The 15,120-nt window shown below is 41.4% G+C and overlaps 1 protein-coding gene across 2 annotated transcripts in view; it reads right to left on the reverse strand.

Moving 5' to 3' along the window:
• nt5c1aa (5'-nucleotidase, cytosolic IAa) overlaps window positions 1-15,120 on the reverse strand; it is a 39,413-nt gene that overhangs the window by 13,789 nt on the left and 10,504 nt on the right. For both annotated transcript variants that reach the window (XM_061931095.2, XM_061931094.2), the window contains 2 exons: window positions 1,407-1,574; window positions 1,180-1,309 (listed from right to left, as the gene is read on the reverse strand). In XM_061931095.2, coding sequence (XP_061787079.1) covers window positions 1,180-1,309; window positions 1,407-1,574 — 298 coding nt within the window. The remainder of the gene's footprint in view (window positions 1-1,179; window positions 1,310-1,406; window positions 1,575-15,120) is intronic.

Consider the following 15,120-nt stretch of genomic DNA (forward strand, 5'->3'; position numbering starts at 1 on the left):
AAAACTGAACTGGCTACAAAGTCAACAAAAACAGAATGCTGGACGACAGCAAAGACTTACAGTGTCTGGAGCAAAGGCGGCATCCACAAAGCACATCCGTACATGACATGACAATCAACAATGTCCCCACAAAGAAGGATAGAGTAGGCACAACTTAAAATAGTCTTGATTGCAAAAACAAAGCGGGTGCGGCTAATAGCACTCACAGGAAGGCGTGAAGCTGCTACAGGAGAACACCAACAAAACAGTTCTACCTTCCACATTTTTCACCCAATTCAAACCGTTCCAACTTCAAACTGTTCAGCCTATTCGGGAATCGCGGGTTTTCCCTTGACAAATTCCAAAAATTCCCAGATTTCCCAGAATTCCAGGTTTTCCGGGACATTTTTCCCATTCAAAATTAATTGGCCATTTTTCAAACTTCCACCATTTCCACATTTTTCAAACCATTCCACCTTCAACATATTCCACCATTCTGGAAATTCAAAGTTCCCTCCGTGCGTCGGTTGAGGCGGGCGAGGTTGGGGGGGTGGGGTTTGGAGGTAGCGGGGGTGTATATTGCAGCCCGGAAGAGTTAGGGCTGCATGGGATTCTGGGTATTTGTTTTGTTGTGTTTATATTGTGTTGCTGTGCGGATGTCATCCCAAAATGTGTTTGTCATTCTTGTTTGGTGTGGATTCACAGTGTGGCGCATATTTCTAACAGTGTTAAAGTTATTTATACGGGCACCGTCAGTGTAACCTGTATCGCTGTTGGCCAAGTTTGCGTTGTATTCACGTGTGTCTGCGTGCTGAAGCCGCACATATTATGTGACTGGGCCAGCATTCGCTGGACTGGGTGAAAAGCGGACGTGATGATTGAAATTTGAGAGGGTTGGCAAGTATGAGAATTAGCGGTGAATGCGGTGTTACCGCGGCACCGCCGCTGAATATAATCAGCGGGCCAGCTCTAGTGTTAATTTGATATCGCCTCAAGGGCCAAGTGAAATTACACGGCGGGCCAAGTTTGGCCCGCGGGCCAGAGTTTGACACCCATGCTCTAACCACTAGGCCACTGAGTAGGTTAGTGGCTAGTGCCTGAGTGAGTTACCTGTAGGACTTGGTAGAATCACTTCTAAACTGTCAATATTTTCATCATCAAGACTGAATTTTAGGCGCAAACATGTGTTCTTGGACATACTGTGATAGTTGATGGTGTTGATGAGGCGGATGCCTACATGAGCGTGGTTGTATGTCACCAGGACAATGTCGAACAGCTCCTCACTTTGCGGATACAACTCACGAAGCCGAGCGTTTACTGCCTCCAGAGCCTGTAGGCGACAACAAACCGGTCCTAAAATGTCTCTAAAACAAAGATCGGCTAGTCTAGTACTTTGCCGTATCTGATGTGTGTATGCAGGATGATACCTTGACGAAGGGGAACGCCGGTCCGGGGGCGAAGGGTTCGTTCTCGTGTTCGATTTGGTACCTCAGGTACTCCTCCACACCGTCATGCTCAAACACTTTCTGCTCCCGTTCCGTTCGGAACAGAACTCTTGTAGAAACGGCGATAGTCACTGCGTTCTCGGGCTTGGGCTGCAAACAAAAGATAGTAGAAGAGATGTGAGTGAAAAGTGGAACGGAGATATTGGCAACAAAGACTTGAACTGGACGGCTGCTAATTATCACATTGATGCTTCTTGCACAACATTCAACACATGCCAATTAGGTGCGGTGATGCAATATTTAGTCAACCTTTCTATTAGGGGCGTGGATAGGGTGAGTCAGCACAGTTCACACAGCACATGGCGCCACCAACAGAGAGAGACCAGTTAGGAGCCGTGTTGTGTGTCCACCAGAACCAAGGAATACAACATAGCAGGATACTGTCATGTCTCCATAAGTGTGGTGTTTGTGTGTCAATACTTTGGCAAAGCTGGGAGAGGAGTACCGGTAGGACGAGGCGACGTTCCAACTGAGGCAAAGTGGCATTAGTGCCTGTCTTGGGTATATAACAGGGGTCTCAAACTCAATTTAATTCGGGGCGGCCTGGAGGTAGAGTCTGCGCCGCACAAAGTATTCCCTTCAGAATCACGTTTTAAAGGCCTACTGAAATGTGATTTTCTTATTTAAACGGGGATAGCAGGTCCATTCTATGTGTCATACTTGATCATTTCGCGATTTGCCATATTTTTGCTGAAAGGATTTAGTAGAGAACATCAACGATAAAGTTCGCAACTTTTGGTCGCTGATAAAAAAGCCTTGCCTGTACCGGAAGTAGCAGATGAGTAGCGTGACGTCACAGGTTGTGGAGCTCCTCACATCTGCACATTGTTTACAATCATGGCCACCAGCAGCGAGAGCGATTCGGACCGAGAAAGCAACGATTTCCCCATTAATTTGAGCGAGGATGAAAGATTCGTGGATGAGGAAAGTGAGAGTGAAGGACGAGAGGGCAGTGGGAGCGATTCAGATAGGGAAGATGCTGTGAGAGGCGGGTGGGACCTGATATTCAGCTGGGAATGACTAAAACAGTAAATAAACACAAGACATATATATACTCTATTAGCCACAACACAACCAGGCTTATATTTAATATGCCACAAATTAATCCCGCATAACAAACACCTCCCCCCTCCCGTCCATATAACCCGCCAATACAACTCAAACACCTGCACAACACACTCAATCCCACAGCCCAAAGTACCGTTCACCTCCCCAAAGTTCATACAGCACATATATTTCCCCAAAGTCCCCAAACTTACGTACGTGAGACTTTTTGAGACTTTTATTAGTAGGTTGCACAGTGAAGTACATATTCCGTACAATTGACCACTAAATGGAGACACCCGAATACGTTTTTCAACTTGTTTAAGTCGGGGTCCACTTAAATTGATTCATGATACAGATATATACTATCATATATACTATCATCATAATACAGTCATCACACAAGATAATCATCAGGGTGTATACATTGAATTATTTACATGACATGCACATAGCGGCACGCACGTACGGGCAAGCGATCAAATGTTTGGAAGCGTACTCACGGTACCGTGTCTGCGAATCCAACTCAAAGTCCTCCTGGTAAGAGTCTCTGTTGTCCCAGTTCTCCACAGGCCAATGGTAAATATTGACTGTCATCTTTCAGGAATGTAAACAATGAAACACCGGCTGTGTTTGTGTTGCTGCAGTCGGCCGCAATACACCGCTTCCCACCTACAGCTTTCTTCTTTGCTGTATCCATTGTTCATTGAACAAATTGCAAAAGATTCACCAACACAGATGTCCAGAATACTGTGAAATTTTGCGATGAAAACAGACGACTTAATAGCTGGCCACCATGCTGTCCCAAAATGTCCTCCACAATCCGCGACGTCACGCGCTGACGTCATCATACCGAGACGTTTTCAGCAGGATATGTCGCACGAAATTTAAAATTGCACTTTAGTAAACTAACCCGGCCGTATTGGCATGTGTTGCAATGTTAAGATTTCATCATTGATGTATAAACTATCAGACTGCGTGGTCGGTAGTAGTGGGTTTCAGTAGGCCTTTAACCTGACTAAATTTGTTAACTACTATCAGCTACTAGAGTAGGGTGACGCTGAGCTATCGTCATCATCGGCGGTCACTCGAACGAGTATGACGATCCTCCTGGTAGGGGTGTATCCCTTTATGGCGGATGCCTGTGCGTGACTTAGTTTAACGTGGGGAGACTGGTGCACAGACAGTCACCACACGATCCTTGACAGAATCGGGTCAGGGTCCAGTGGCATGGAGTCCAAGACGACTGGGGACCCTTTTCTGCTGCAGCCTTCTTCCGCCATCGCAGCCGTTGTGGTAGTTCTTAAATCTACCGTCTTCTGCCTGCTCCGCCGTTGAGGTCTTCACCGTATCCCTGGCTAGGGGGCAGTCAGGTACTAGGCCTTTGCCAAGGGCCACCTGGGGTAACAGTAGTAAAGGGGTTAACCTCCTAGTGCCCCAACCCCATAGAGGAGCCTCCACTGCCGGATGCACTTTAACGTCATGCCCAGGCCTTAAAGGGGATCTGCACTTTTTTGGGGAATTTTGCCTATTGTTCACAATCATTATGAAAGACATGACAACAGATGTTTTGTTTTTTTATGCATTCTAAATATTAAATAAACATACTTAAACAAGTTGAAAAACTTATTCGGCTGTTACCATTTAGTGGTCAATTGTACGGAACATGTACTGTACTGTGCAGTCTACTAATAAAAGTTTCAATCATCCATCCATCCATCCATTTTCTACCGCTTGTCCCTTTTGGGGTCGCTGGAGCCTATCTCAGCTGCATTCGGGCGGAAGGCGGGGTACACCCCGGACAAGTCGCCACCTCATCGCAGGGCAGGTTTCAATCAATTCAATCAATCAATGACTTCAAAGCTCCCATTCACTCCATTGTAAGATGACTTGTTTTTACGTTTATTCGCGAGTTAGAATGCATTAAAGAAAGGATGATATGTTCTTGTCTGTCATAAGGATTGTGAATCATAGGCAAAACATTTTTTAAAAGGGACATTTCTTATGGGGTCAAACTTTTGGGTTTAATAACAGCTCCACCTTATGAAAAATAATATCACAGGCCACACAGCAGGGGTGCATATTTTCACAATTGATCACCCTTTTGTGTGCACAAGCACTTGGTTTCTTCATTTAAAAACACTGTAAAGTGCTAGGAATATAGCAGTTAGCTCTGGGGGGGTGCACATTAGATTTAGGACTAAAATTTAAACTTTTCTAAGTAACCCTGAATAAATACTGACTTCTTACTATTACTTTTGTTAGATAAATGTAACACAACGTACAGGTTCATAATGAATACCTGTGTTACTTAGTACTGTAGATACCGCTGCGTTTCGGTTTCAAAGTTTTCACAATATTGCCGTGACGTGACCGTATCAAACAAAAACTTGGGTGTGTAGTTTTCTTTCTGGCGCTTTAGCGTTGGCTGCGTCTGAAAATGAACTACCGGTACATCTCCCAGAATCCTCTGCGCATCGGGGGAGCGGCAAAGTGAGCGTGTGCAACACGCTGTAAGCGGGAAGTGATCTTTGTAGTAGGCATACTTGCCAACCTTGAGACCTACGAATTCGGGAGATTGGGGGGGGGTTTGTTGAAGTGAGTGGGGCGGGGTTAAGGGGGGAGGAGTATATTTATAGCTAGAATTCACTGAAATTCAAGTATTTCTTATATATATATATATATATATATATATATATATATATATATATATATATAAAATAAATACTTGACTTTCAGTGAATTCTAGCTATATACATATATTTATTTTATTATATATATATATATATATATATATATATATATATATATATATATATATATATATATATATATATATAAATAAAAGAAATACTTGAATTTCATGGTCATTTATTTACACATATACACACATATAAAAGTCTGATCTACAAAATGTGCAGGCAGCATACCCCTTCCCCTTCGAGCTGTCCTGGATGAACTGAAATTATTTTTTCCAATCATTTTGAAACTTGCAAGTAGGGATGTCCGATAATAGGTTTTTGCCGGTTTCCGATATTGTCCAACTCTTTAATTACCGATACCAATATCAACCGATACCGATATCAACCGATATATACAGTCGTGGAATTAACACATTATTATGCCTAATTTGGACAACCAGGTATGGTGAAGATAAGGTACTTTAAAAAATAAAAAATAAGATAAATAAATTAATAACATTTTCTTGAATAAAAAAGAAAGTAAAACAATATAAAAACAGTTACATAGAAACTAGTAATTAATGAAAATAAGTCAAATTAACTGTTAAAGGTTAGTACTATTAGTGGACCAGCAGCACGCACAATCATGTGTGCTTACGGACTGTATCCCTTGCAGACTGTATTGATATATATTGATATATAATGTAGGAACCAGAATATTAACAACAGAAAGAAACAACCCTTTTGTGTGAATGAGTGTAAATGGGGTAGGAAGGTTTTTTGGGTTGATGCACTAATTGTGAGTGTATCTTGTGTTTTTTTTGTTGATTTAATAAAAAAATTAAAAAACCGATACCGATAATAAAAACCCGATACCGATAATTTCCGATATTAAATTTTAACGCATTTATCGGCCAATAATATCGGCAGACCGATATTATCGGACATCTCTACTTGCAAGCGTACTTCTTCTTCTTACTCGTCGTCGCCATATCTCTTCTTCGTTCTTCTCCTTCGTCTCTGTTATATTTTTGGACATTACTACTTGCCGTAGTTTTGAAGCATTGCATGATGGGAATCCGGATGTTGTGTGTCAGTGTATTAACGTGCCGGCTGGAATAAACACATGCTGAGAAATAGCTCCGTGCCTGCCTACTTTATATATGTTATAGATGAACCTATGGATAATGGAGACATATATAATAGTCTCCTTTTCAGGTGAAAGGAGGCTAAAGGCAGTGCCTTTAAGGCACGCCCCCAATATTGTTGTCCGGGAGAAAATCGGGAGAAATTCGGGAGAATGGTTGCCCCGGGAGATTTTCGGGAGGGGCACTGAAATTCGGGAGTCTCCCGGGAAAATCGGGAGGTTGGCAAGTATGGCAGTAGGTAAGAGGAATTGTTTTTTTGAACATCCTGAACATTTCCGAGTTATGTTGCTAATTTCACCCTGGTGAAAACATCATGTCTTTATGCGAGTCTGCTTTCTGCCAAGCAAAGTGCGCCACTACTGTCACAGCCAGCTGATCACTGCGCATGGCATGGATGGAAATCACCAAAAAAAACCTTCTACAGTAAAAAAAATTAGCCTGCCCTACCCCTTTTTGGACTTGCCTCTCGTTTAACAGTTACGGTAACACTCAACAGTTAATTCCCACACACATACACACTCTTAAATTTTTGTCACACTCCGTTCTCTAGTTTACTAAGATTATTGTTTTGTTATTATGTATAAATATATAGTGTAACTTGGGACAGTCCGATATTATCGGCCGATAAATGCTTTAAAATGTAATATCGGAAATTATCGGTATCGGTTTCAAAATTATCGGTATCAGTTTCAAAAAGTAAAATGTATGACTTTTAAAAACGCCGCTGTGTACACGGACGTAGGGAGAAGTACAGAGTGCCAATACACCTTAAAGGCACTTCCTTTGCGTGCCGGCCCAGTCACATAATATCTATGACTTTTCACACACACAAGTGAATGCAAGACATACTTGGTCAACAGCCATACAGGTCACACTGAGGGTGGCCGTATAAACAACTTTAACATTGTTACAAATATGTGCCACACTGTGAACCCACACCAAACAAGAATGACAAACACATTTCAGGAGAACATCCGCACCGTAACACAACATAAACACAACAGAACAAATACCCAGAACCCCTTGCAGCACTAACTCTTCCGGGACGCTACAATATACACCCCCGCTACCCCCTACTACCCCCCCACACACACACACCTCAACCCCGCCCCCCCAACCCCGCCCACCTCAACCTCCTCATGCTCTCTCAGGGAGAGCATGTCCCAAATTCCAAGCTGCTGTTTTGAGGCATGTAAAAAAAAAATAATGCACTTTGTGACTTCAATAATAAATATGGCAGTGCCATGTTGGCATTTGTTTCCATAACTTGAGTTGAAGTTGTTCTCTTATTTTGGAAAACCTTGTTTCATTGTTTAATACATCCAGCGGGGCATCACAACAAAATAGGCATAATAATGAGTTAATTCCACAACTGCATATATCGGTATCGGTAATTAAAAGTTGGACAATATCGGAATATCGGATATCGTCAAAAAAGCCATTATCGGACATCTCTAAGTGTAACCTATTTTTATGGGCTTGCCTCTTTGTGATGTTAAGTTTCTGTTATAAGCTGTTATACAGTATAGGCCTTGAGCTCTTATTTTGAAGGCGCTACGAGCGGAAGTGGTGACACGCTGTCGTGGAGCGGAGGTTTTCGAAAGAAAGGAAATAAAAGTGGTCCTCGTGTAAAACTGGAGCCTCCGTGTTTGTTAATTTGTAGTTTTATACAGTATAGGCGACATATATAAACCCTCCGTTACATTGGTGGCAGCGGTGGGATTTAGGTCCCTCAAAAGAAAGACATCGGATTACCGTAAAGTTCGGAGAATCAGCGAGCTTCATCTCAGTTAGCCGCAGCTAGCAACGGCGGCGCTTCGTCTTGTCAGAAAGCACGGAGACTTCTTTCATCTTGCTGCTGTCTTTTGATTTATGTGGAATAAAGGCGAGGACCACTTTTATTTCCTTTCTTTCAAAAACCTCCGCTCCACTACAACGTGTCACCACTTCCGCTCTTAGCGCCTTCAAAATAAGAGCTCAAGGCATATACTGCGTAACATCTTATAACAGGAACTTAACATCACAAAGAGGCAAGCCCATAAAAATAGGTTACAAATAGTATATATTAGAGATTCCGATATTGTCCAACTCTTAATTACCGATTCCGATATCAACCGATACCGATATATACAGTCGTGGAATTAACACATTATTATGCCTAATTTTGTTGTGATGCCCCGCTGGATGCATTAAACAATGTAACAAGGTTTTCCAAAATAAATCAACTCAAGTTATGAAAAAAAAAATGCCAACATGGCACTGCCATATTTATTATTGAAGTCACAAAGCGCATTATTTTTTTTAACATGCCTCAAAACAGCATCTTGGAATTTGGGAGTATATTGTATATTGTGTATATTGTAGCGTCCCGGAAGAGTTAGTGCTGCAAGGGTTTCTGGGTATTTGTTCTGTTGTGTTTATGTTGTGTTACAGTGCGGATGTTCTCCCGAAATGAACCCATTCTTGTTTGGTGTGGGTTCACAGTGTGGCGCGTATTTGTAACAGTGTTAAAGTTGTTAATACGGCCACCCTCAGTGTGACCTGTATGGCTGTTGACCAAGTATGGATGGCATTCACTTGTGTGTGTGAAAAGCCGTAGATATTATGTGATTGGGCCGGCACGCAAAGGCAGTGCCTTTAAGGTGTATTGGCGCTCTGTACTTCTCCCTACGTCCGTGTACACAGCGGCGTTTTAAAAAGTCATACATTTTACTTTTTGAAACCGATACCGATCATTTCCGATATTACATTTTAAAGCATTTGTCGGACGATAATATCGGCAGTCCGATATTATCGGACATTTCTAGTATTTGTATAAAATAAAACATTGAGCTAAACTACGCCCCCTGTTGTCCGTCCCGCCTTCTCCCCCTGTACATAACAATAGGAGGGGGAGTAGAAGGACAATATAGTGCAAGGACAAATGCATGAGAGAAAGGTTGTTGCATGCTTGAAGGTGCTATAAAGTATGTCCATATCATCTAATGTGTGGGGTTAGGGATGTGCACATAAAGGACACATACATAAAAACATGCTTGTTTTATTAATTACCAAACCACATTGGCCCTGTTTGGGTATTGCAATATTTACCTACACCTATCCACGCATAGAGATGCAGCGATTAACAGGTTTTACTATTAACCGTGATTAAAAACGTCACATTATCTAATCGCAAAGGCTCCACTACACGATGTGTTTCAGTCCTCCTCACTCGCTATAAACGGACATTATGCTGGTACGTTATTTTCGGCACAACCTGCACGGAGCGAAAACAAAATGACACAAAGGGGTGCACTGTACATGTTTATACTGCGCCTACCTATGGAGAAACACGCCAGTATGCTACATTATCTTGAAAATGGCAGCAGGACAAAGCAGCAAGCTTGTCCCACCCAAAATAAGCTGAAGTGCGGGAACATTTTGCGTACTTAAAAAAGGACTTTAGGGAGTCTTTGAAGACGACGGCTCGCCCATTTGCAAAACCTGCCAAAATAAAGTTGTGGCTCAAGGGTCTAAGCCAGCATTACACGCCAAAGTAAGTGTCGGACATAATAACCGAGTTAAATTATGTTAGCGGCAAGGTACTTCATGAAGAATTTAGGTAAATATAAACATACAATTACTAGCTTGGCGTTGAGTCAGTTCAGTTTAAACGAACAGCTAAAAGTTACAGTGACCATTTTAACATTAGTGCTAGCTTCTTCCTGTCTGTGTTGAATAAACTATAAGTATTGTAAGCTAATAGAGTACATGTAAAACACTAACATTACAACAGGAGCTTGTAGAACAACAGCACTATATACAGTATACCAGACTGACCATACGTCCTCTTTTCCCCGGACAAGTCCTCTTTTGCGGGGCTGTCCGGACGGGGTTTCTTAAATGCCTCAAATGTCCGGCATTTTGAGTTAGGGTTGCGTGTATTTTCAACGTGCGTCCAGGGTTAAGAAGGGGTTGAAAACAGAACACATTGTGAGGGAGGGGCAGAGACAGAGAGACAGACAGTCACAAGAGAGAAGCCGAAACGTAAATGCAACTTCAAGGATGATTTGCGGGAAAAGTATCCGTGTTTTCGTCCTGGCCGTGACACATGGAAAGCAGAATGCACTGTGTGCAAAGCAGGAAGGTATATATCTGTGGCAAATAAAGGGGCCAACGATCTACAAGCCCATATCAACACTACAAAGCACAAAAGAGCTGTGCAGGGCGAGAGCTCGTCTGCTGTTTTTTGTTTAAATTTAATTAACTTGTTTTGAGGCATTATTTATGTTTACATTATATACAAGAGGTTATTTTGAATATTTCTACCTCTGCACTTTTTTCCAAAACTGTGAATGTTACAGAATATAAGTGTGACTTATTTTGTTACACTGTCAACCAGTGTTGGCGTTAACGCACTTTTTGTGTGTTTTTAACGCATTGAAATCAGAAAAGACGCATATTTTTATTTTTATTTATTTATTTATTTATTTTTTTTACCATTTGCGGCCCACAGCTAATGTTTTAAAGGCCCACGGCACATTCTAAAAATACTATTAAAATAAACAAAAACATAACAAAAGTGAAATAAAAAAGCTTAAAGGTGAAATGTAATTTAGAAAAAGTTGCAATGTTGACTAATAAAACAAAGCTGTTTTTTTTTCTTTCAAACTGTCATTGCTCAAAACATAATATTGAATCAAAATCAATGTTATTATGAATTATTAACCTATCAAAGGTTCCGATTACTTCACATCAAATATTCCACTTTGAAAAATATTTTTGATGGAAGATTTTGCATATTTTGTGTGTTTGCCATTAAAAACATAGTTTTGTTTGACAAAAAAGGGCAGAAAACAAAAAAACAACATAAAAAACCTAAAACATTTTGAAATGAGGGATAGATCTGAAGTTGATGTAGACTCCAGAGATTTAAGCGTTAAATATAAAATGTGTGTATGCCCTGGCACACCATTATCATCATTTCATGACCCAAGCAAAACACTTTTTACACTTTTATACTGAAATAAATACACCTACAACGTATTAAATAAAAACATAGCAAAAACTACCAGCAGCGGTAAAGTTTAGATCCATGAAGAAAAGAAGAAAGTGAATGAATGTTTATAACTGAATACATTTACATATGTATACACATATCATTTTTTATTATTATTTTTTTTTTTTAGGAATTAAGTAACATTTATGACAACCTTTTTCCAAAACACAATATAGAATGTGAGATATAACAGGCTAATGCATACGTTTATCATTTGTTTTCAAAACGCTTACAATAAAGTGGGACCCCAAAAATGTACTGTGGGACCCCATTTTTATGACTTGATGGGGACCCCATTTTGAAAATTCCTAGCGCCAACACTGCTGTCAACAGAGGAGAAGAAATGCTTTATTTAAATAAATATATTATTTATAAAGCAAGTTTGAGAATCATTGGAAAATGTTCACCTAATCCCGGCCTTGGTGGGCTGCCCGCCTTGGCACGCATATATGTGTCCTCTTTTTGGGATTTCAGAATATGGTCAGCCTGGCTAATAGAGTACATGTAAAACACTAACATAGCATCATGAGCTTATGGAACAACAGCACTATATACAGTATACCATGGGATCGAAGTCGGTGCATTCCAGTTATCATTAGCACATTAGATCAGTGTTTCCCTTACCATAGGGCCAGGGCTCACTATTGGGCCACGAGTAGCCCCCTAGTGGGCTGCCAAAAGATATGTTTCTCAGCTGCGGTCCTTTCAGGCTGCGGCGGTACTCTGTTGTAATACACTTTTCCACCACCTGTGGCAGTAGTGACAACCTCAGACAAACAGAAGAAGTCTGCAGCTAAAAGTCAGAGAAAAGTTTCTTAAAGAGGAACTGCACTTTCTTGAGGGGAATTTTGCATTTTGAATTTTCGTTCACAATCATTTTTATGCATTCTAACTGGTAAATAAAAGTTCAAAAAAGTCTGGTTAAAGTGGAGCCAATGGGAGGTCCTCTATTCCACCCATAAAACCGAATAACAAACATCCAAAAACGGCAAACAATACTCCATTTACATTTCATGACTTGAATATGAACCAAGTATTAGTGATATTGTTATTATAAACACTAACGCAGACAAACTATTTATAGCGGCGCCGCGACCACTTGATGTCAACATTGCATGCCAATGTTGACATCAAGTGGTCTGCTGCTTCCTCGCTTCCTTGCTTGTCAATCTTTATTTTAGATCATAGTGATTAGAGTGTCTGCCCTGAGATCGGTAAGTCATGAGTTCAAACCCCGGCCGAGTCATACCAAAGACTATAAAAATGGGACCCATTACCTCCCTGCTTGGCATTCAGCATCAAAGGTTGGAATTGGGGGTTAAATCACCAAAAATGATTCCCGGGCGTGGCACCGCTGCTGCTCACTGCTCCCCTTACCTCCCAGGGGGTGATTAAGGGGATGGGTCAAATACAGAGGACAAATTTCACCACACCTAGTGTGTGTGTGACAATCATTGGTACTTTAACTTTAAATCATGCCTTTCACCTGGATAGTAGAAGGACGAATACGTATTCCGACAAGTTGGTACACTTTGACAGCTAATTTAGACCCAGAAATGGCGAGAACGGCACGAAAAGATGCTTGACTCGGATTAAGAGTCTTTGTTCGTCTAAATAGAAATATATGAACATCCTAGCAGTCAGCATCCTAATGACAGCAGACCTTGTACAGTAAGTGATGTTTTTATTATGTTTGTCAGCTTTCATGAAGTCTGCAGTGAGTAATAATCAGTGAGGTGGTTGAACAAAAAAAATCAAACGTCCTGATGCACTTTTGAAAACAATATGCCACGTATGCTTAAAATGAGCAAAATACGTAAATATGAAATGTTATTGTAAATGTGCCCGTTACTACATTACATCATGCATATGAAACCTTCATTGAGGTGCTTAGATGTTTTTTTTCTTTAGGGCTTTAGAGGCAGAATAGAGCAGCGAATAGAGCAGCTACCATAGGCTCCAATTTCAGCTGACTTGATCGCATTTATTTACTATTTGGAATGGTCTCCTGCTGGTCTCCTGCTGGCCCCACTATGGACTGGACTCTCACTACTATGTTAGATCCACTAAGGATTGTTCTTTCACAATATTATGTTACTCGACATCCATTGCTTTCGGTCTCCCCTAGAGAGGGGGGGTTACCCACATATGCGGTCCTCTCCAAGTTTTCTCCTAGTCATTCACATCGACGTCCCTTATGTGGGCTCTGTACCGAGGATGTCGTTGTGGCTTGTGCAGCCCTTTGAGACTTTTGTGATTTAGGGCTATATAAATAAACATTGATTGATTGATTGATTGATTTGGCCACCTGCCTTTACTCACATATGAACTTGGAAGTGCCATCCCATGGAATTGTCCAAAATGTTTTGGTATCCTGGAGCATTCAAAGTTCCTTTGACTGGAACTAAGGGGCCAAGCCCAACTTCTGAAAAACCAACCCCACACCATAATTCCTCCTCCACCAAATTTCACACTCAACACAATGCAGTCCGAAATGTAGCGTTCTCCTGGCAACCTCCAAACCCAGACTGGTCCATCAGATTGCCAGATGGAAAAGCGTGAGTCATCAGTCCAGAGAAGGCGTCTCCACTGCTCTAGAGTCCAGTGGCGACGTGCTTTACTGCATCCGAGGCTTGGTGATGTATGGCTTAGATGCAGCTGCTCGGCCATTGAAACCCATTCCATGAAGCTCTCTGCGTACTGTAAGTGGGCTAATTGGAAGGTCACATGAAGTTTGGAGCTCTGTAGCAACTGACTGTGCAGAAAGTCTTTGCACTATGCGCTTCAGCATTCGCTGACCCCTCTCTGTCAGTTTACGTGGCCTAGCATATCATGGCTGAGTTGCTGTTGTTCCCAAACTCTTCACTTTTCCTTTAATAAAGTTGACTTTGGAATATTTAGGAGCAAGGAAATGTCACGACTGGATTTGTTGCACAGGTGGCATCCTATGACAGTTCCACGCTGGAAATCACTGAGCGGCCCATTCTTTCACAAATGTTTGTAGAAACAGTCTCCATGTTGAAGTGCTTGATTTTATACACGTGATTAGGACACCTGATTCTCATCATTTGGATGGGTGGCCAAATACTTTTGGCAATATAATGTATATTATTTAAAAAATCCATTTCATTTAGTGAGAAAATATTAAGTACTGATGAGGTGGCAACTTGTCCAGGGTGTACCCCGCCTTCCGCCCGAACGCAGCTGAGATAGGCTCCAGCACCCCCCGCGACCCCGAAAGGGACAAGCGGTAGAAAATGGATGGATGGATTGACACATATCATTTCCAAGTTTTTGCGGGCCAGATAAAATGATGTCGCCGGCCAGATCTGGACCCTGGGCCTTGAGTTTGATACCTGGTAGTATCCATATTTGGTGGACTGAAAGCAATTGTATATGCTAACTCTTTCTGGATTGCTTCTGTTCGATTAATAGATAACACGTCAACATTTCAAAGGAATGTCTATGATTTTATAAATTGTTTGTTGTGAATGCATAATAATCGTGAAACTGTGATTAATACTCAGATTCAGATTCTATAACCGTTGCATCTCTAAGGCAGTGTTTTTCAACCACAGTACCGGGGCACACTCGTGTGCCGTGAGATACAGTCTGGTGTGCCGTGGGAGATGATCTAAATTCACCTATTTGGGTTAAAAATATTTTTTGCAAACCAGTAATTATAGTCTGCAAATGATGTGTTGTTGTTGAGTGTCGGTGCTGTC

Source organism: Nerophis lumbriciformis, linkage group LG37 (assembly GCF_033978685.3).
Source record: "Nerophis lumbriciformis linkage group LG37, RoL_Nlum_v2.1, whole genome shotgun sequence".
Lineage (NCBI taxonomy): Eukaryota > Metazoa > Chordata > Actinopteri > Syngnathiformes > Syngnathidae > Nerophis > Nerophis lumbriciformis.